At 58.1% G+C, this 19,055-nt stretch overlaps 3 protein-coding genes across 10 annotated transcripts in view; 1 reads left to right on the forward strand and 2 right to left on the reverse strand.

The window, feature by feature from the left end:
* On the reverse strand, positions 1 to 11,235 carry PLIN1 (perilipin 1). 3 transcript variants are annotated; one of them, XM_053658882.1, is made up of 12 exons: positions 11,152 to 11,235; positions 8,319 to 8,589; positions 7,014 to 7,543; positions 6,690 to 6,798; positions 6,003 to 6,061; positions 5,255 to 5,459; positions 4,447 to 4,529; positions 3,599 to 3,863; positions 3,227 to 3,399; positions 1,439 to 1,633; positions 938 to 1,183; positions 1 to 494 (listed from the first exon to the last, which is right to left on the reverse strand). In XM_053658882.1, exons 5-12 carry the CDS (start codon positions 6,045 to 6,047, stop codon positions 168 to 170), a joined length of 1,539 nt encoding a protein of 512 aa, XP_053514857.1. In that variant the 5' UTR covers positions 6,048 to 6,061; positions 6,690 to 6,798; positions 7,014 to 7,543; positions 8,319 to 8,589; positions 11,152 to 11,235; the 3' UTR covers positions 1 to 167. The 3 variants fall into 3 exon arrangements, with proteins under 3 accessions (XP_053514857.1, XP_037000912.2, XP_037000913.2); XM_037145017.2 differs by lacking the exon at positions 8,319 to 8,589 and having other exon boundaries at positions 11,152 to 11,231; XM_037145018.2 differs by lacking the exons at positions 6,690 to 6,798; positions 7,014 to 7,543; positions 8,319 to 8,589; positions 11,152 to 11,235 and adding an exon at positions 6,520 to 6,676.
* PEX11A (peroxisomal biogenesis factor 11 alpha) lies at positions 8,596 to 14,130 on the reverse strand. 4 transcript variants are annotated; one of them, XM_037145019.2, is made up of 3 exons: positions 14,044 to 14,129; positions 11,152 to 11,267; positions 8,596 to 9,251 (listed from the first exon to the last, which is right to left on the reverse strand). In XM_037145019.2, the coding sequence occupies exons 1-3, from the start codon at positions 14,097 to 14,099 to the stop codon at positions 8,680 to 8,682; spliced, it is 744 nt and encodes a 247-aa protein (XP_037000914.2). In that variant the 5' UTR covers positions 14,100 to 14,129; the 3' UTR covers positions 8,596 to 8,679. The 4 variants fall into 4 exon arrangements, with proteins under 4 accessions (XP_037000914.2, XP_037000918.2, XP_037000916.2 ...); XM_037145023.2 differs by lacking the exon at positions 14,044 to 14,129 and adding an exon at positions 10,503 to 10,633 and having other exon boundaries at positions 11,152 to 11,240; XM_037145021.2 differs by lacking the exon at positions 14,044 to 14,129 and adding an exon at positions 10,503 to 11,051 and having other exon boundaries at positions 11,152 to 11,235.
* Positions 12,784 to 19,055, forward strand: part of WDR93 (WD repeat domain 93) — a 21,185-nt gene continuing 14,913 nt past the window's right edge. The window contains exons 1-4 of one of the 3 annotated variants that reach the window (XM_053658885.1): positions 12,784 to 12,939; positions 16,701 to 17,040; positions 17,552 to 17,744; positions 18,988 to 19,052. In XM_053658885.1, coding sequence (XP_053514860.1) covers positions 16,741 to 17,040; positions 17,552 to 17,744; positions 18,988 to 19,052 — 558 coding nt within the window. In that variant the 5' untranslated portion in view covers positions 12,784 to 12,939; positions 16,701 to 16,740. Of the gene's footprint in view, positions 12,940 to 14,207; positions 14,574 to 16,700; positions 17,041 to 17,551; positions 17,745 to 18,987; positions 19,053 to 19,055 lie in introns of those variants that run through there. The other 2 variants (XM_053658884.1, XM_037145024.2) reach the window with 2 other exon arrangements.

The following is a 19,055-nucleotide window of genomic DNA, read 5'->3' on the forward strand; positions in this document are numbered from 1 at the left end:
GCAGGTTGCTGCTCAGATTTTTCTTTAAAATTGGCCGCAAGCTAAGGCCCCCAGAGATGCGTGAAGACGACGTGTGCCGCGTGTGCCGCGGCGCAGGGGCCCAGGGGACTACTTTGGACACGTTAGAGAGGGTCCTGGCTTCCTGGTTGCAGTGGCTGGCGGGGCGCTTAGCTCTTCTTACGCAGCTGGTTGTACTGCGCGCGGCTCAGGATGGGCTCCATGACGCTGGGCCGGAAGAAGCTGTCGCTGACCCTGCGTGCTGGCTTCTCCCGGGGTGCAGCCGGGAAGGCCGGGCGTGGTGCGGCGAGCGGGTCCGCTCCGTCCTCCAGGCCCTGAGCCCTCACGCTGCGCAGGCTGCCTCGGTGCTGCACTGGGCGCGCTATGGGCTCCGGGCTGGCTGGCCGCACCCCAGATGCTCTGCGCTCGGTCTCATCCGGTGGGTTGTCGATGTCCCGGAACTCGCTCTCGGGCTCCATCAGTGACAACCTGGGGAGCTGAGGACCCGGCAGCCCCATCAGGGCCCAGTGGGCCTCACCTTGCGCCTCCCACCCACCACCTCTGGGTCCCGCCTTGCCAGAGCAGCCGTCAGGGGGGCACAGGCTGGGTGGTGCAGCTGAATGGGGTGCTCAGGGGAGACAGCTGAGGCCCTGCCTGCTTCACAGGTCTCCATGGCCCAGACCCCCACAGTGAGGCAGGCCCTGTGACAAAGTGGCTGGACCCCTGGGGTCTTGGTGGCAGGTCAGTCGCCTCCCTGACCCATCCTGGGGCCTGGGTTTTAGGCTCCACATGGCCCACACACTGCCCTGGCCAGGGTCAGAGTATCCCTGCCTGGTTCTGTTTTGGGCCCAAGGTAGACCAGCTGGCTGCCGAGCCCCCTGGCGAGGTCTTGGGGCAACTGCAGCTCCTCAGGGGTGGGGGGGTGGGGGGCTGGACTCACCGGCACATAGTGCACCACAGTGTCCACCACGTTGTCTGTCACGCCCTTCAGGGCGTCCGACAGGGACATGGCCCGCCCCTTGGTCGGGGCGGCAGTGCGGGCTGGTGAGAGGCCCAGCACCCGCCCAGCCGTGCCCAGAACCGTGGCAGGCGCCCAGGTCACGACCGCGACGGTGCCCCGGATGGCCCTGTGCAGGGCCTGCGTCACACCGCCCAGGAGGCCCTGCGGCCGGGGCAGGGCTGCCACCTGGGGACGAGAGCGGGTCAGCCCCTCCTGCGGCAGCTCCCAGACCCTTCCCCTCCATGCCACCCCCAGGGTTGGGGGGGAGAACAGGGACCCAGGCTCAGCCACTAGCTGCGTGGCCTCGGGCACAGAGGCCACTTCCCCTCTCTGCACATGTGGACAAGCCTCTGCCCGGACTCTCTGTCTCCGGGGCCTCTCGCTACTCTGTGGGCTGTGGGACCTGGGGGGCTCCCGCACCCCACTCAGCTCTGCTCTCACCTCACTGAGCTCCTCAACCTCCTCCTCTTCCTCCTCTTCCTCCTCCTTGCTGTCCTCCCCCTCGGTGTCTGTCTGGTCCTCGTGGTCCTCGTCCTGGGCCGCGGCGAGGCTGTGCAGCCAGGGCACCCGCACCTCGCTCCGCCGCCGGGAGACCACCTGCATGGCCGCGGACGCGCCCCACTGGGCCAGGCTGCTCTGAGGGAGCGAAGGGGGGGTCCCTGGCTTCAGCCCCCACGGCCAAAGTCCCTCACCCCCAGGGGCAGGGTGGGGGAATGGACAAGGCCCAGCCCCAGAAGACTGCTCTTAAAACTCGTCACTGAGTGGTAGGTGCCCACGTCTTTAGTGGACAGCACCCGAGACCGTTCTGAACGCGCACCCGGGTGGCCGGCCCAGGTCACGGTGGAGACCATGTTTCGCAGCCCAGGAGACCCCTGTGCCCCCTGCCTGCTCAGTCCCCCCTGCTGGGGACCACATTCTGACCTCTCTCACTGGTTCCACCTATTTCTCAACTGCACACAAATCAACAGCAACATGGAGTGTGTCGTCGTGAAGGGCTTCTCTCTCATGAATGGCTTCTCCTGTGAGGCACCCCTCCCTTTCCCCGGTGACATCCCGCCATGGAAATACGCCACCCCTGCCCCTACTGGTGGCGGGCGTCCGGGTTTTCTCCTCTCTCGGCTAAGGAGAAAGCTGAGGGAGCACTTCCCGCAGCCGTTTGGGGGACCGTGGCTCCCATGTCTGCTGGGTCACTGGGGATGTGCACGTGACCTGAGCCCGGGTCCTGGCAGGTCACTGAGAGTGAGACCACCCGGGTCCTGGCAGGTCACTGAGAGTGAGACCATCCGGGTCCTGGCAGGTCACTGAGAGTGAGACCATCCGGGTCCTGGCAGGTCACTGAGAGTGAGACCATCCGGGTCCTGGCAGGTCACTGAGAGTGAGACCATCCGGGTCCTGGCAGGTCACTGAGAGTGAGACCATCCGGGTCCTGGCAGGTCACTGAGAGTGAGACCATCCGGGTCCTGGCAGGTCACTGAGAGTGAGACCATCCGGGTCCTGGCAGGTCACTGAGAGTGAGACCATCGGGCGGGCCAGGTATCCACGGGGGAAATGAGCAGGGCCCTGGTTAGTGGCCCCCAGTGTAGGGGACGCGGGAATGGCCACTCCTGCCTTCCTACTGGACCCAGGGAAGCCAGCACACAGTGGGTTCACAGCAAACATTGGCCTGAATGGCCTGGCCAGGCCAGCAATGCTTGTGAAAGGATCCCCCAAATGATGGCTGGAAAGTGTCTGCTGACCTCTACGCTTCACTATCGTGTTTATTTCCTTTTCTGGGTGCAGTTGCTGAAACACACAGCGAGACAGGGAGGGAGACGTTAACCCTCCCCGGGCCCAGGAAGGGCAGCGGTACAGCATTTGGGGCGGCAGATGGCAAATTAGAAGCCTCCAGAAGGGAAATCAGACACCTGGGGACAGTCTGGGACACTGCCCAGCTGGGGCTGACTCTGAGCCTTGTTATCGCAGACGACGCACCTTGTGCGGGACAGCAGCTGGGGTCTCTGCTCCCTCCCAGGTGGGAGGGGCCGGAGCAAGAGAACCAGCTGGGGGGATAGGACGAGTGGGAGCGCGGGGGACAGAAATGGGGGAGGCCCTGGTCCACCCCCACAAGGCTGGCCTTGCTCTTCCCCGCAGCCTCAAGTACTGGCCCTCAGTCCCTTCAAGATCCCCTGTCCTGAGACTCAAAGTCCCAGCCCAAGCTGGGGCCAGTCAGAGCCCAGGGCAGACACTCACCAGGGGTGACACGCCGGGGACCCACATGGCCAGGGCGTGGCCCTGCTTCAGCACTTGGGCTGTGGTCTGCAAGGTGTGTCGGGACAGGGTGTTGGCCAGGGCCCCAACCCTGCTCACGAGGCTTGGCTTGGTCTTGGGAGGTGTGCGGGGGTGCTGGCGTTCCGGAGCGGGCGCTGGGCGGCGAGACGGGCAAGGGGAGGTCAGAGGAGCTGCTGTCCCAGCTCCACCTGGCTCTGCTGGGTTCCCGTGGTGATGTGGGCCACTCCCTTTCACCCCTCCCACTGGCCTCCCTTGCTGACTTCGCTCATTCTCAGGCGGCAAGGGGCCCCCCACCCCCCCAGGGTGGGTCTGCCCGCCCCTCCTGGCAGGTACCTGACTCGTCCTCGGCTGGAGGGAGGAGGCATTCGACCACCTTCTCCACACCACTCAGGGCCAGGTCGGCCCCTCCTGAGGCCAGGCGGCCCGCGCGGGTGCCGGCGGCATACTCAGCAGTGCCTTTGGCCACCCCCCAGGCGAGCTCGCAGCCGGCCAGGGCCGCCCCCAGGACCTTGTCCGAAGTGCTGGCGATGGGCACACTGATGCTGTTGCGGGCGCTGCGGAGGCGGGTGGAGATGGTGTCCTTCAGCTCGGACGCGATCTGGGGGGTGTGGGAAGGAAGGTCAGGCTCGCTTGGAGGCCCAGGGACTGGCGTTTGTCACAGGAGACGGCTCTAGAGGCCTCCCACCTGGCCTGGGTGGGGCTCAGCCCCTGTGGTGGGTGGATGAGCTCAGATGCCGGGGCCCCAAGACTCCTGGTGCAGCTGAGCCCACAGAAGCCCCCCAGGGACCGTGCACCCAGGGGGAGGTCTCTCCAGCCTTGTGGTCTAAAGGGTTAGACCGTGAGGACATGGGACTGCCAGCCTGGGGTCTGTGTGACCCGTGACCTTAGGCGGCTGCAGTCACCACTCGGTTCGGCACAGGCCCACGGGGTGTATCAGGGAGAGGAGGGTCGGGAACGGGGGGACCCATCCTTGCACTGCTGATGCCAGGCAGCCTCTGCCTCCATTTGGCTCCCTTTGGGGAGGAGGACACACGCAGAGTGGCCTTTGGGGCAGGCAGTGCCACTGGCCTTGGAGGGCGCTGGCCACAGAAAGGAGAGGCCCCGTCATGGAATCAACAGCTTGCATCTCAACCCTTGAGGTAGTGGGGGGGGGGGGCCAGGGCAACGAGGGAGGGGCTCACCTTTTCGGGAGGGTACTGCAGGGCAGGGATCCTCTCCTCTAGGTGGTCCAGGCCCCGGCAGGCCAGCTCGTTGGCAGCTATGACTGAGGTAGAGGGCCGTGCCGTGGTGAGCCACCCGGCGCCGGGAGGGCCCAGCCGTGGCCTCTGTGCCAAGGAAGGGCCCGGAGCCTCACCCCCAGCCCTGCTCTCTCCAGAGCCTCATGGGGCCCGAGGCCCTCAACTGCCTCTGGCCCCTTCCACCGAGACACCTAAAGATGGGCCGGCTCCCACCATTGTGGGAGCCTGGGCGTGAGGCAGCCCCGCCTGCGGCCATATGTGGCTTTGGGTGAGCTGCAAGTTGCCTGAGCCCCCGGTCCCTCACTGTCAGGCGTGGACTAAGGGTGCTGCTCGCCCCCGCCTGTCACAAGTTGGTACGTCAGCCTCTGGGCCCAGAGGCCTCCCTAGCCCTCCACTCCCCACAGCCCTGCAGGCTGGCCCTGTGAGTTCCTGCTGCGGGACCAGGAGGCGCGGCAGTGCCTGGTCTGCAGCAGCCTCACCGCCACCACCACCCGCACCGCTCTGCCTGCCCCTCCTGCCTGTTCTCTGGCTCCTGTCACCCCAGGGGAACGCCCACTGGGCATCTAGAGAGGAAAAGAGGCACATCTGTAGCTACATCTGCACCTGCAGGGTCGAGGCAGCTGTAGCTGTAGCTGAGAAGACGAGGTGATGAGTCGGACAGACATGGGAGCAGACAGACAAGCCTCTGTCAGGTGACCGGACAGAGGAACAGATGGACACACAGCCTGGCAGGCCGGCCGTGGGGACTCACACTGGGTGGACAGCCTGCGGACCACTGGCTCCATGCTCCAGGCGGCCAGGCTGCTGGCGCCCTGCACGCCCTTCTCGTAGGCGCTGCACACGGAGGCCACCAGCGGGTGGGCTTCCTTGGTGCTGGTGTAGGTCTTCTGCACACACTCACAGGTGCCGCTGACCACGGGCAGCTGCAGCACCCGCTGCAGCACGTTCTCCTGCTCCTGGCGCGGGAGGGGGCGGAGGAGGAAAGCATTCACACAGCTCCCCCGGAAGGCGGCCCTAGGGCCCCGAAGCCCTCTGGTGAGGTCAGCCCACTGGTGAGCCCCCCCGCCCGCCACCCCGCCGGGGGCCTCGCAGCCCAGGTTCAACAACTGACAGCAGACATGTTGCCCCCAGCCTCGTCCCACACACAGCAGCACAGGCTGCGCCCCCGTGACGCCAAGAGGGGCCACGGTCACACACCCAACACACGCGATGCACCCGTGGGGGGCAGGGGGCAGGCTTCTGCCCCAGGTCCCCTCTCCTCTCCCTCCAAGCCAGCATTTCTGTCCCCTCTCCCCAAAGTCCCTAGCTTTTCATAAGCACCTTTGCCGCCCCGGGACCCTCTCACGGAGCCCTGCCAAACGCAGTGAGAGCAGGGATAACGAAGACGGGGTGCTCCCTGAGCTTCAGCACCTCCTGCCCCAAGGCCCGGAGCCTCCTCTCACGGCCTCTTCCTGCCCCAGTGTCCACCCCTTGCCCCCACAGAAGGCCAGGTTACTCACAGGGCGGTCTCCGTCCAGCAAGGTCGGGCCCTTGTTGACTGCCATGGTTGCTCGTCAAGCTACAAAGCAGAGCGCCCAGGTCCCTCAGCAAACCCACCTCGTTGGGCCCACGGGGTCAGCCCCCACACCGCTCACGGCTCCCTCGGGGCCCGGGCTGCCTGGGAGGGGAGCGGGCTCAGTGCCTGAGCAGGAGGCCCAGGGTCGGAGGGCAGGTCGCAGCCCAGCAGCGGTGCCTTGGAGCCCCACAGGGATGCGGGGCCCTTACAAGGGTCCAGGGTGCAGAGCAGAAAACAAAGGTTGTTTTGAGAGTTAAGAGGCTTTAGCTGAAGTTTAGGGGCTCTTCAGACGAGCGGCCAAAACAGACTAGGGTAGGTTTCAGGTGTAGTCTGTCTTTTTTTTTTTTTTTCCTTTTCAATGCAAAAGTTCTGCATTTGACCCTCCCTTTCTAAGCAAGCACATCTGCAGGTTCCCCCTCCATGCCCAGCCGGGTGGGAAGGCGGCCACTGGTAAAACCCACCGTCTGGAAAGCTAGTAGCCCCGGACCATTGCTTTGATGCTACCCTCTTGCCCACCCACCCTCCTGGCAGAGGATTCCTGGGAGACCCTGCCCCTCGGCGGCTTTCCCTGAACTCTCAGCGACCAGCCAGGTGAGACAGGTCGGGCAGGTGTCCCGGGACCCGCACTCACTCTGGCTGACGCCGCCTCGGTCCCAGAGCCCAGCTGCAAAGTGTCGCCTCTGACAGCTCCGGTCGTGGTCCCTGCGAGGAGTCTTGGGCAATGCAGAGACACCTCCCAGCTGGGGGAGGGCAGAGAGGAGGAAGCCAGGTCACTGGGTTGCCATGGTTACTTGACCCAGGGTCCCTGGGGCACGGCCTGGGTTCTGTAAGGCACAGCCAACTAGGAGGGAGGTGGACAGCCCAGCAGAAGGGGCTTCGGGCTCGGAGCAGCCAGTCTCCCACAGTCACAGCCTCCCCGTTCTGGGCCATGTTTCTGGCCCCCCTTCTCACGCACTTGTTTTCTGGAGACAAGTGTTGGGCTCAGCGGCATTAAACATGAAAGCTCTGATGCTCCGTAATCTTTGGCTCCTCTTCCCTGAGGCTCCTGTGGGGCCATTTGTGAAGGCCCAGGTCTCCGGGTTCACGGAGCTCCAGCTGGTCTGACGTGCCACCAGGACATGCAGCTGCAGAGCCGCCTGGACTGTGTCTAGTCTGGGAAAGTGAGCACCGACCAGGAGCCTGTGGTGGACCGACAGCCAACAGCTGTCACCTCGCACCCCTCCTTAGCGACACCCCTCCTTATTGATGGGTCAGGTGTAGCCCGGGGCTCCGGGTGTCGGGGGACCACAGGACAACCACAGTTCTCGGGTGTCTGAGGAGGGTCTTTTGATGAAGAGGGGAGGGAGCAGAACAGAACTCCCTGCCCTTGGTGTGGGTGCAGCTCTATCGTCGACTCTGAGCTGGAAGCTGTGGGCGATGGAAACAGAGGCAGAGGCGGGGTGGGGAGAGCCTTTTGATGATGACCCTCAGGAATCCATTCTGCACCTGGGACACAGTAAAGCAGGAAGCATGAGGTCGGGAAGGGGACAGAGTCCAGCAGGGAGCCTCCGAAGGAAGTACAATAATGCCCGACACTTTGGTGCTTATGGCTCCAACCTGAGCTTCCAAACCTGGGGCAGTGATGGAGAGGGAAGGGAATGTCTGAAGGGGTGGCCTCTGCCCCGGCTCTGAGGTCCAGGACATGTGACCCATGGGGCCGTGTCTGGAGAGCAAACCCGGGCCAAAGGCCAGTCCCCCGCCTCCGGAGCGGTGGCTGCGGGCCAGACGGAGCACTGGACTCCGTGCCCAAACACGCCGCTGCCAGGGCCGGTCCTTGGCTGCTGCGGAGGCAAGTCCAGGATGTGGGTGAGAGGGGAGCGTGAGAAAGAGCGCACAGGGCGCTCCGGAAAAGCCCATCTGCTGCAGCCTCAGAGACACGGGTACCTTCCTTCCTTCCTTCCCTAGCCCCATGGGCGACCCCCCCCCCACTACCGCACCAGCACAGTGGACCCCAAAAGTGAGCACGGCACCCAGATATTCATTATGGAAGATCAGGTTCTCAGGCAACACCTTCAGTGGTGAGTGCGCTGGCTCAGGCATCTGTTAGGAACGTCGCTGGTTTTTAAATCGCTGGTGAGTGTGGAAGCTCGGAGGTGGGGAGGGCTCGATTAAAAAGGAGAAAGACGCCCAGGGAGGCAGGTACCAGGGCACACAAATTCTAGGTTCTTCCCACACCTTCTAGAAGAGGTGTGTCCCCCAAATCCCCCACCACTGCCCTCACCTGGAGAAGACAGAAGGCCCACCACAGATGCCACTGTCACGGGCCACCGGGCAGAGGCCAAACCCCACAGACGGGCTGATGTGGGGGCCTCTCCTGGGCAGCAGTCTCGACGGGGTCACCCTGGGGGTCTGTCAGCCCAGGTGGTCTACCCTAAATCCTTCCTCCTCTGCACGGGGGGTCTTCCAGGCTCACGCTACCCACTGTGCGGACTGCCTTCCTTTCAAATCTTCTCCGTTCCCACGACATTCACAGATACAAGAGCCAGTTTCCTCTAGAAATTTAATTAGATATAATTAATCTGTTCCAGTAGAGGATGTGGATTAAGGAAAAACAGCCATTTAAACCTTTCATTTGCCCTGCCTCAGGGGGTCTTCAGCCTCAGGTGAGGCCAGGCCGTTGTGATGATACCCGCTATGGAAGACACCAGCCCTCCCAGCCCGATGACGCCAGGGTTGGACTTATAGATGCCCAGCTGGTCCAAGGGAATCAGGATGTCGCCGAGGTTCTTCACCGTGTCCAGGAGCAAGGGCGGGTGCCTCCACAGGGAACGGAACAAGAGCAGGAGGAAGGACTGCAGCCATTCCGTCTCCTCGTCAGCCACGCTGTAGGCCGGAGGCTCCTGGGAGGGCGACTTCTCGCTCACCGCCCGGTCCTGCGCCGCCTGCTCCATCCGCCAGGAGACCTCGTACAGGTCCCTGAGCAGGCTCAGCAGGAGCGAGCAGCAGTAGTGCCGCGTGGCCCACAGGTGCCACTTCTCTCGGTTGATGCCGGGGGCGAGCCCGATGCTCTTCCCCCAGAGCACGGTGTCGCAGACGAAGAAGACCACGCGGTTGAGGTGGGCGAGCGTCAGGCACACGCGGGGCACCAGGTCCGAGGCGCGCATGCTCTGCTGAGCGGCCTGCAGGGCGTGCACTGCGTTGCCTAGTCTGAGCCCTGTAGGAGGAACCCACAGCGGTCGGGGGTTATTCGAGCAGCGCACAACAGGACAGGACAGCGGGCAGGGGCCCTGCATCGGGAATGGCGACCATCAGGGGTCTTCACAACAGGCTGTCACTCGAATCTCTGTCCTAGCTCGGGAGAGGACAAAGACTCTACAGTGTGCCATGGACACCTACAATGATCCCGGAAGGCGCAAAGACAGCGGCGCTTTAGCCGGGAGCCCTTAGCATCGACACGGCCCACAGCATACTCGGCCGTGTGCATCTCCACGGCCCGCGGCGCCATCTCACCATCGCAACGCACACGTCTGCAGAAGAAAGGCACTATGGCCACACGAACTCCAGATGCCACATTTTTTTGGAAAGTCTGGTGCCTTACATTTTATTTATTGTACTTTCAACACACAAGATTGCTTAAGAAAAAAAAAAAAACACTATCCACTTGCCAATTCTCTGGTGCAAACCCCCTGACTCCCTACTGCAGGAAAGATGGTAGGATTTAGAGACAGGGTGACTCATAAAATGGTCCCATGTGACTCCTGTTTGAATTAAGTCAACCATGCCAAGGCACGTCCGAGCTGTAATTCAGTTGGTCAGGGACGTATCGGCCAACAAGTTACACACCGATCACACACTCAGAGTGAGCGGCAGCCCCACACGCGACGGAGCACATGGAGAGCTTCCCTCACAAGGGCTCGCTCTCAGCCTCGGCAGACGCTCTGCGGCAGCTACACCGGGAAACTTACAGTCTCACAAGAATGTCTAGAATTATTATTATTATAAAAAAATAACAGAAAATGAAGCATGTACTGGGAGCCAGTTCCGGCTCTCGCGCTAGCTGACTTGAGTGGCCCTGAGGTCCTTCTGGACTCCAGAGACCTTGGGCTCCATCCCGATTCTCAAGAGACCTGAGAACTGCCACTCCTGGTCTCCAAAGCCATCCAGGAAAGTCACCCGCCCTTTCCGCCCTGGTGACAACTTAAGTCTCCTCTCGTCAAACTAGTTTTCTCACTCATCCTCCAATACCAACACTGGCTCACTTCTGAGCCTTCACTAGAGGAAACCACCCTTCGAGAAGGTTCTCTTGCCTCCTCTCGAGTCCACGCCTGCAGGTCCACCTCCTCAGAAACACCTCTTTTTCTTCCCCTACCAACAGGTCTGCACTGAGTCTAACCTCACAACTTACACCGTGTGATCTGGGCTCTCCCACAGACTCAGGACCGTGACTACAGACGTCAGTGCTCACCAGTAACTTCAGCACCTGACTGCTACGTTCCATGGACCTGCTGGGGCAACACCGGGCTCTCCTCAAACTTCTGGGAGGCAGGCAGGCGACCACTCCTGGAAGCATGGAGTTTCCCCGTGTCCCTTCCCAGTCTGGCGGACGGAATGGACACAAAACACTGACCCCACTTGTCGCCTTCAACACCAACCCACGCCACCACTGGTCTACTAATGTGCATCCATCTGTTTCCTCTAGCGACCCCTGGAGAGAAGGAAGAGAAAAGCAGGGGGGCCAGGACACCATTGCTCTGTTCCTGTGGAGAATGCGAAGGGCCCCGGCAGCCAGGAGCTCAGCTCAGGGACGGCTGGGGCGCTCTGCGGACTCTGAGAGCGATCGGCGAGCGAATGTTGCGCGTCCCACGGGCTGTGACCAATCAGAAGCTTTGCTGAGGCAGCACATGCGCACAGAGCAGGGGGTTTGGGAGGGGTCTGCAGAGAAACACTCGACCGGTTTGGCCCGTCGTCCCAGTGGGCTGACTCAGTGGTCGACTTGGTCGGCAAGCCTGACTGCCTAGGAGAGGTGAACGACCCAGGAAGTGTTTGGCGAACTATGGAGTCCGAGGGTCCGAGCCAGTAGCCGCTGTCCCTCGGAGGGCAGGCAGGGTACTTACATTTCCGGCCAGTGCTCACACTGGACTCCAGTGTCTTGAGTTTCATGACCACCTCCTCTTTGCCAGCTTTAGGCTCTAACAAATATCTAAGCAACATGCATGTGTACTGAGCGGCTCTGAAATGGAAAGAAAAAAAAAAGGAGAATGATTTACAAACCAAATAAAACGGGCTCACGAGTAAGAAAAGGAGAAACGTGTCCTGTTAAAGGTGGGGTTTCCAAGGCAACATCTCATGCGAGCAGCTCCTGCGAGAGCAAACTTCTGCAGCAGGCACTCCACGGGGCCAAAGGGGACAGCCTGGGATGGAAATGCACACAAATGTGGTGAAGGAGAGCCGGGCGGGGAGCAGCCCCCGGGGAGGCCTTCTGCTGGCACCGAGCAGCGGGCACTGTCCCAGGGGGGACACGGCACGGAAACCCCACATGTTAAGTCAGCAAAGATTCACAGGCCTTATTTTCTCAAGTGCAGGATGATTTTGCCGGTTTCTAAAATGAACTTTCCCCCCATGGAGTTAACCAAGTGCTAATGTGACGGGAGACACAAACTACAACCAAAGGAAAAGTCTGTAGTTTGAACACTGCTTCATGTTTCATAAGGCCCAACCACACACCGTTTCATAAAGAAGTTTAGATCGTTGTCTTCCCAAACCAACCAGCACTTTACATAAAAGGCAGACTCCTGTTTACGAATGCTGAATGTCCTAGAAGTGGTTATTGCCACGACTACAGATTAGGAGGCATGAGTAGCAGAAACGTTAACAAATGAGAGGTTTTATATCCCCAAAGCAAACACCTACATGCATCTATAAAGCAGGTGCCAGTCTCCCACTGCCCTGTGGCTGTGTTTGAATCCTTTTATGCTACAAGTATTACTCTTGTGGGGAGCAAGACCCTCTCCTCTGCCCTCAAGGTTCTTTTGGCTTCTCTGATAAATCTGTATGGGACAGAGGAAACAACCACATTTAATTGCATACGTTTGCACGGGCACAGAAAGGGAAACTGAAGCATATTTGGCCTTCTGAGCTGAGGATAAGGGAAGGCGCCTTGGGGGCTTCAGAGGGGAGGGTGTTCTCAGGACAGTAAGACGCACAGAAGGTCAATAATTAGAAATTTGCCCTGCCCTATAGGTTATCAAAAGTTATTTCTGGTGACAACTCTTTTTTTTTTTAGGATTTTATTTATTTAATTTTAAAGAGACGGGAAAGAAGAAAGAGAGGGAGAGAAACATCAATACATGGATGCCTCTGGCCTGCCCCCTACTGGGGACCTGGCCCATAACCCAGGCAAGTACCCCGACCAGGAATTGAACCAGCGATCTTTTGGTTTGCGGACTGGTGCTCAATCCACTGAGCCACACCAGCCACAGCTCTGGTGACAACTCTTATTGAGCACAAGGCCCCTAATTTAAATTCTTCCACGTAGTTAAAGGAGATGAGACAGAAATTCCTCTTGAGCCTGCAGGGCATTTGTTGCCTTTAGCTCAAAATCACCCACATACCACAGAGGCACATCTTGGGGTGATTCGTTCTGGACCCCTACACTCTCAATGAAACTGTAGCACATTTTCCCAAATGGTGAACTTGTTATTGGGGATGAAGTAAAAAATAATCCCTGCTTCAGAGCATGCCTGCTGGCTGGAGGGTTCAAGCTGGCCACACTCCCAGTTTGGATGAATACAAGGAATGCGTCCCAACACAAGGCCTCCTTTCCCGGATGCCAGTCTGTTGGAGGAGCTGCAGCTCCCCCAGAGGACTGGGCTATGGACATGAGGGCTTTCAGATCTTACTGAGTAAGTAGATCCTAAACTGTTTTATTAACCAGCCTCGCTGATAGCCTTCCAGGGTAGTCTGCGTCCACTGGAATCGGAGGCTTCTGTCTGAATGAAGCTTGTACATAATGCAACCATTTTTTATATCTTTCAAATTAAGGAGAAAGGTCGCTTGGCTTGGCAGTTAAAGGTGTGGGCCCTGGAGCCAACTGTGAACATGAAAATCTCTCACTTCTGCTGCTTAAACCTTCTGCTTCAGTTTCTCTCCCTGTGAAATGGGCGTGGTTTAAGCAGCCTCCCCACAGGGCGGGATGGCAGGTCATGACCCACTGAAAATGTCACTGGGCCTGGGGTCGATTCCTAAAGTCTCATTACTGGCGCTATTCTCACTGGTCCGTTTGCATTAGCACTTTATACCCAGAACAGGAGGAAAGGCTGCTAAATCAAACTGTAATTTTTTAAAAATTATTGAGCAAGAATAAACCAAAAAGAACATCGTGAACTACTTAGTATTAATGTAGCATAGCGTGTGCCTGCTGTTCGTCCCGGGCTCTCACAGCGCATTTGTTTTTGCATTTCATTTTCGGGGTCACAAAACCTCCACCGGGGCAGGCAGGGTAACAATGCAACGTGAAGGCTGTAACTCGGTTCCCGTCTCTCCATATGCATGTCACACGGTATCTGAAGGTTGGCTTCCCAGCCACAAATGCCAAACCAAAGTGTGTTTGTTTATTTATTTATTTTCACCGAGGACATGCTCCTTTGTTGATTTTTGGAGAGGAGAGAAACATCCATCGGTTGTCTCTTGTAGGCGCCCACACCGGGGACCGAACCCGGGACCTGTAGGTTTAGGGGACGATGCTCCAACTAACTGAGCTACACCTGGCCAGGACCCGAAGTTACTTTAAAAAACAACAACAACAAAAAAACGCTCGCTCGGAGCACGCTGCGCTGAGAATCCAATGTCCCCATGTTCGGTGAAGGGGACTCCGACTCGTGTGACAGGCAGTGGGCTCGCGGCGGTGGGGGCTCCCGAGCCATCCTCACCGAATTAGGGGTGAGAGGGACCCAAAGTCCTTCGGTCGGCAGACGGGAATTGCTGGGCACCGCGGGCACCCGACTCACCTGAAGAGTCGATCCCGGCCCTGGGTCTGGTTGGTGAAGCGGATAAAGGCCTCCATGGCACCCGGCCCGCCGGCTACCGACCCACCCACCGGGCTGGGTCGCGAGTCCTCTGGGACACCGCGGGCTCCCTGCGGGAGGGCCGGGCGGGCGGCCGGAGGGGCTGGGTCTCTCCGCGGGCGCACTTCCTGGAGATCAACTTCACCGTCTTCCGGTCCGGGAAGGAAGTTGTGGTTACTAAGGCAACGCCACGCCAGGCTCCTGGTGAGCAAACCACCGCTTCCAGTACCGTCGCTACCCACGTGACCTTGGACTCTCCCGGCATCCAGAGACTCCTAGAGGGGGTCTGCGGGGGCCGTCTCCCGGCCTCGGGCGTCCTCCGGACGTGCCGCGCCTCCCCGCAGATCCTGTGTCCCCGGGAACCCCAGGTGGGATCCTGACCGGAGATTCCCTGAAACTTCTGCTTGGGGACTGAAGGGCCTAACAATTTCCCAGGGCTGTGCCTCGTCTTCCTGGAGCTACACCAGCTGCAGGTATGGGGAAGCACGTGGTTAGAGCAGAGATAAGACAATCTGAGGGGTGTATTTCTAGCTTGGGAGTCGGGTGAAGCGGGAGAACTTCCTGTTAGGATTACGGAACATCGAATGAAGACTGTTGCTTGAGGAAATCCTATATGAACAGTGGGGGCAAAATAGATTACCGTGGCTCTGTGCGACTGAACGTCTCCCCTGTGGGGCTTGCAGACATGGAACCCCGTCCATTCCACAGCGGTAATTTTATAACATGTACCCCCTATAATCACAAAGTAAGGTCGCCTATTTTTATAATTGTGAGTCCCTTCGCTCAGGCCCGCCCCTAACACTCGCAGGCCCTGGGGGAAGCAGTACAAATAGAGAGCCACATACCGTATATTTAAATATTTAAAAGTTTCAAATCAAAGTAACACATTGTTAAATAAAATGTGTTCTGTTCTCCTACCTTGACAAATACTTTCACAATGATCTAGAAGCTGTTTCACCAAATACTGGGCCGTGGGGAGAGCTGTCCATGGTCCTTCCCCATCCTCCTCTCTTCCTCTTCCTGGCTCCCTGCTACGTCACCAAGAGGGGCCTGGCATACAGTTGTGGGTCCTCCAGGCCACACCCACGTCTTGCCCAGAGCCCCGCAAACAGCCACAGCGCAGGTCATCTTTCAGGTCTAGGGGTGCACACACTGGCAGCCAGGGGAAAAGCTGGGAAAGAGACTTGCAAGCATCATTTGGGCAGTAAATTTCTGGGCTATAGGTCCCCTGAACGTGGTCTAGACTCCAGAAGGAGGCGCCTAGACTTTGGGGTGGTAGAATCTTTGGGCCCCACAAATTCACTCAACCTTTGCACAGGGAGTGCCTGGAAGACAGCCAGAAGTACTCTCCGAGTTCATATCCCAGGGCGGAGCAGTACGGCAAGAAAATAAAGGAATTGTTGAAGGCTGGCCCTGTTCCCCACACTGCAGTGCTAAGCTCTGGGCCTCAGGTATTAGGTTAGTGGGGGACATGAATAAATAGGTAAGCACAGCACAAATCAGACAGCAGTCATTGGAAGGGCTTAAAGTGCCTCTGGTTGCAGGTGCGGGAAAGGAAAAGGAGAATGAGGTCTCACTCCTCACCTGGCTGGGGCACAGCCGTCCGCAGACAAGAACTAGGAGAAGCCATGAGCAGGGGAGAAGAGGGTGCATTCCCTCTGGGACAGAAAGACCACTCTCCCTTCTCAGGAAGTGAGGACAGGCAGCAGGCCGCCGGGTTCCTTTGTTTCCATCCTAGCACATCTCATCTTGGGCTGGCCAGGAAGATGTGAATAGTCAATACCTGTCTCTGCTGATGTCCTTACTAACATGAAGAGCTTATTGCAGGGCTCTGGCCAAGTAGCTCAGCTGGTTAGAGCATCGTCCTGATATGCCAAGGTTTTGGGTTTGATCCCCAGTCAGGGCACCTACAAGAATCAACCAGTGAAAACATAAATACGTGCCCTGGCTGGTGTAGCTCAGTGGACTGAGTGCGGGCCTATGAAGCAAAGGATCATGGTTCAATTCCCAGTCAGGGCACATGTCTGGGTTGCAGGCCAGTCCCCAGCAGGGCATCCACGAGAAGCAACCACACATTGACATTTCTCTCCCTCTCTCCTTCCCCTCCCCTCTAAAGATCAATAAATAAAATATTTTTAAAAGATTTTTAAAAACATAAGTAGCCCTGGCTGGTGTAGCTCAGTGGATTCAGCACAGGCCTGTGAAGCAAAGGTTCACGGGTTCAATTCCCAGTCATTGCACATGCCTGGGTTGCAGGCCAGGTCTCCAGTAGGGGACACATGAGAGGCAACCACACATTGATGCTTCTTTCCTACACTCTCTCCTTCCCTTGTCCTCTCTCTTAAAATAAATGAATAAAATATTTAAAAAAACATAAATACGTAGAACAATAAATTGGTGTTTCTCGCTCTCTAATATCAATTTTTTTAATTCAAAAGGAAAAAAGGTGTATCTTACTAATGTGGTAACAATCCTGTAATAAATGCAGAAACTGTGAGTCTTTGGAATAAATAATCCCCACAGATTATTGTGCCAGAGAAGATGATACAGTTTTCACTTCCCCATCTTCTCCAAGTACCTTTGCTTCCTCCCTTCATCAGCTCTTCAGAGTCACAGAGCACGTCCCGGTGCCGCCTTGTGATGTCGACGCCCCTGGCAAGTCGAGCCCAGAAGATGAGGCTGCCCCTTCTTACACAAAAGGGACTGGAGGTGCCGCCCCCCACAGAGAAGGACTGGTCCAAGGATGAGGAAAGGCATTATGTCTTCAAGGATCCGGACCAGCAGTGGCGTTCCCTGCCTCAGCCTTATCGAATGATCAACAAGCTGGTGGACCTTGTGTTCGAGCGCTCGTGGGAGATCATCGAGGAGAGAGACAGGCTGCGGGAGGCCAAGCTCAGCCAGATCCAGCCCACCGTCTACCCTCCGGTTTTCCAGAGCAAGGTACGGAGCAGCCGACCGGCTGTGAATAAATGAAAACACCTAACCCGGGAAAGGACCTCCTGCCAGGAACCTTCAGTCAATATGACAGCTGCACTTTTGAAAGATTCTAGGCAGTCTGGGGAACATGGGCGTCCTGCCTATAACTGAGGATTCTACAGAAAATCTTTTACACTCAGCAGCTGTTTTAAAGTCTTTCTGAGAGTCGTAATCACACTCTGGCTGGAGGGCGGAGAATCTCCCAGAGCCTCAGCTATAGCTCTTTTGGCCGTGTTAGTGCAGTGAATCCACTCCTTCATGCTCCCTGGCCCCTTCCCCTACAAGTGGAGCACTATGACTTCTCCAGCGAGAGGTGGGCAAGCTGAGCCCCAGGTCTGGGGACGGCACTGCGTCAAGGAAGGGCCCCTACACCCGTAATCCCTCTTTGAGATGTCAGCTTCTATTACTTGCAGACGGTGACAGCTGCAAAGTCATTCCTTTTTTCTTTGTGTTTGTTTGTTTGTTGTTCTCCCAGCTCAGCAGCGTACCGAATTGTATGGCTATTTCCCAAGACTACCTGTTTATTGGAGGAGCCAAAGGCTTCTCCATTTATAACCTGTACAATGCCAAACGCATCTGTGTCTGGGATAAACTGAAGGTTGGAGTCACGTCCATCGGGGCCGCAGATTTGGGGAACGACATACTTATTGCTCCTGTGGACGAGATGGGTACTTGTTCTTCGTTTTCCTTTTGGCGTAATTTACATGCGCTTGTAGAACTGCTGTCCAATGTCACGTCCTTCCTGGGTGTGGGCGGGGCCAGACGTGGCAAGCTCTTCCTGGTCGTGAAGTATCATAGCAACAAGCACCCACAGAACAGTTTGCTGTGCCAGGCCCTCTCCCAGCACTTTCCATATTTGGCCCATTTAACCCTCGCAACACCCCTAGGGGCTGAGTGCGATTTATTATCCCTGCCTCTCAGAAGAGGCAACTGAGGCACGGAGGCTCAATAACTCGAGGTAACACGGGGAAGTAAATGGCGAAGACCATCCTGCCGCTCACACACACCAGGGCCTGCTTCTTTCCCTCAGCCTGAGGATGAACCGGGTCTCCAAACATGTGGACGACAGGGCAGGGAGGGACAGACGGTTTCCTGGAGGGCACTGTCTCTGTGGAAGTGACCTGGCCTGATTGATGGCTTCGGAAGGCACACTGGCAGGAGTTTGAAAAAGCCAAGCAAGGGCCAGATCGACTCGGAAGCACCCCTGCAGTTGTTAAGGAGAGAGAGGAGGCTGGTCTGGACCCAGGCAGGGGCGGCTGGGGGGCGGAGAGCAGGCATCCCAAGGGCGTTAATGGGCTCAGTTAGACTCTCAGTCTGGGGGGCCGGCTGCCTTTGCAAAGTCTGTATTATGGGTGGAGGGGCAAGTTATGAGCGTCGGGCACCTGGAGAAAGAGGCGAGGTCATGGTGGATGAGGGTCCCAAAGTGGAGCCTGCAGGTTCAAGGGGAATTAGAATGACTGAGATTATTTATCGAATCAACAAAATCCACTGCATGAGAAGCTTCTTGGGGGCTGAGAGGTGTGGCACATAGAAGAGTGAGGCCGGATCCTGTCCCTCAGGGCGTCTGAGAACTCGATAGAGGAACAGAAAACATCCACAGGGCTCGGACGACATGCAAGGCAGTGGGCTGATGACTGATCGGGGGACGGAAGTCAAGGAGGGACTGGTGTGGCCAGGGGGCTGCCAGGGGGCTCCTAGGAGGAGAGGGCGGGGCTGGGTGGGCCGAGGGGGCCAGGAGGCAGAACTGCCTGGACGTCCAGGCGGAGGAGGACAGGAAGGCCAAGGTCGAGGGTGGGGGAGGGCCAGGGAGGAGGCCTCAGGAGGCACGAACTCGCACAACAACATCACAAAGCCCAGTTCTCCCCCGGCTCGCTTCTCCGCCTCATGCTCTTCCTCCCTTTCCCATTTCAGGTGTCATTAGACTGTTCTATATTTACAAAGACAGTCTGTTCTTCGTCAAAACTGTCAATGACGTGGTG

The sequence above is a fragment of the Artibeus jamaicensis genome, unplaced genomic scaffold (genome assembly GCF_021234435.1).
Source record: "Artibeus jamaicensis isolate MK-2021 breed Jamaican fruit bat unplaced genomic scaffold, CSHL_Jam_final scaffold_612, whole genome shotgun sequence".
Taxonomy (NCBI): domain Eukaryota; kingdom Metazoa; phylum Chordata; class Mammalia; order Chiroptera; family Phyllostomidae; genus Artibeus; species Artibeus jamaicensis.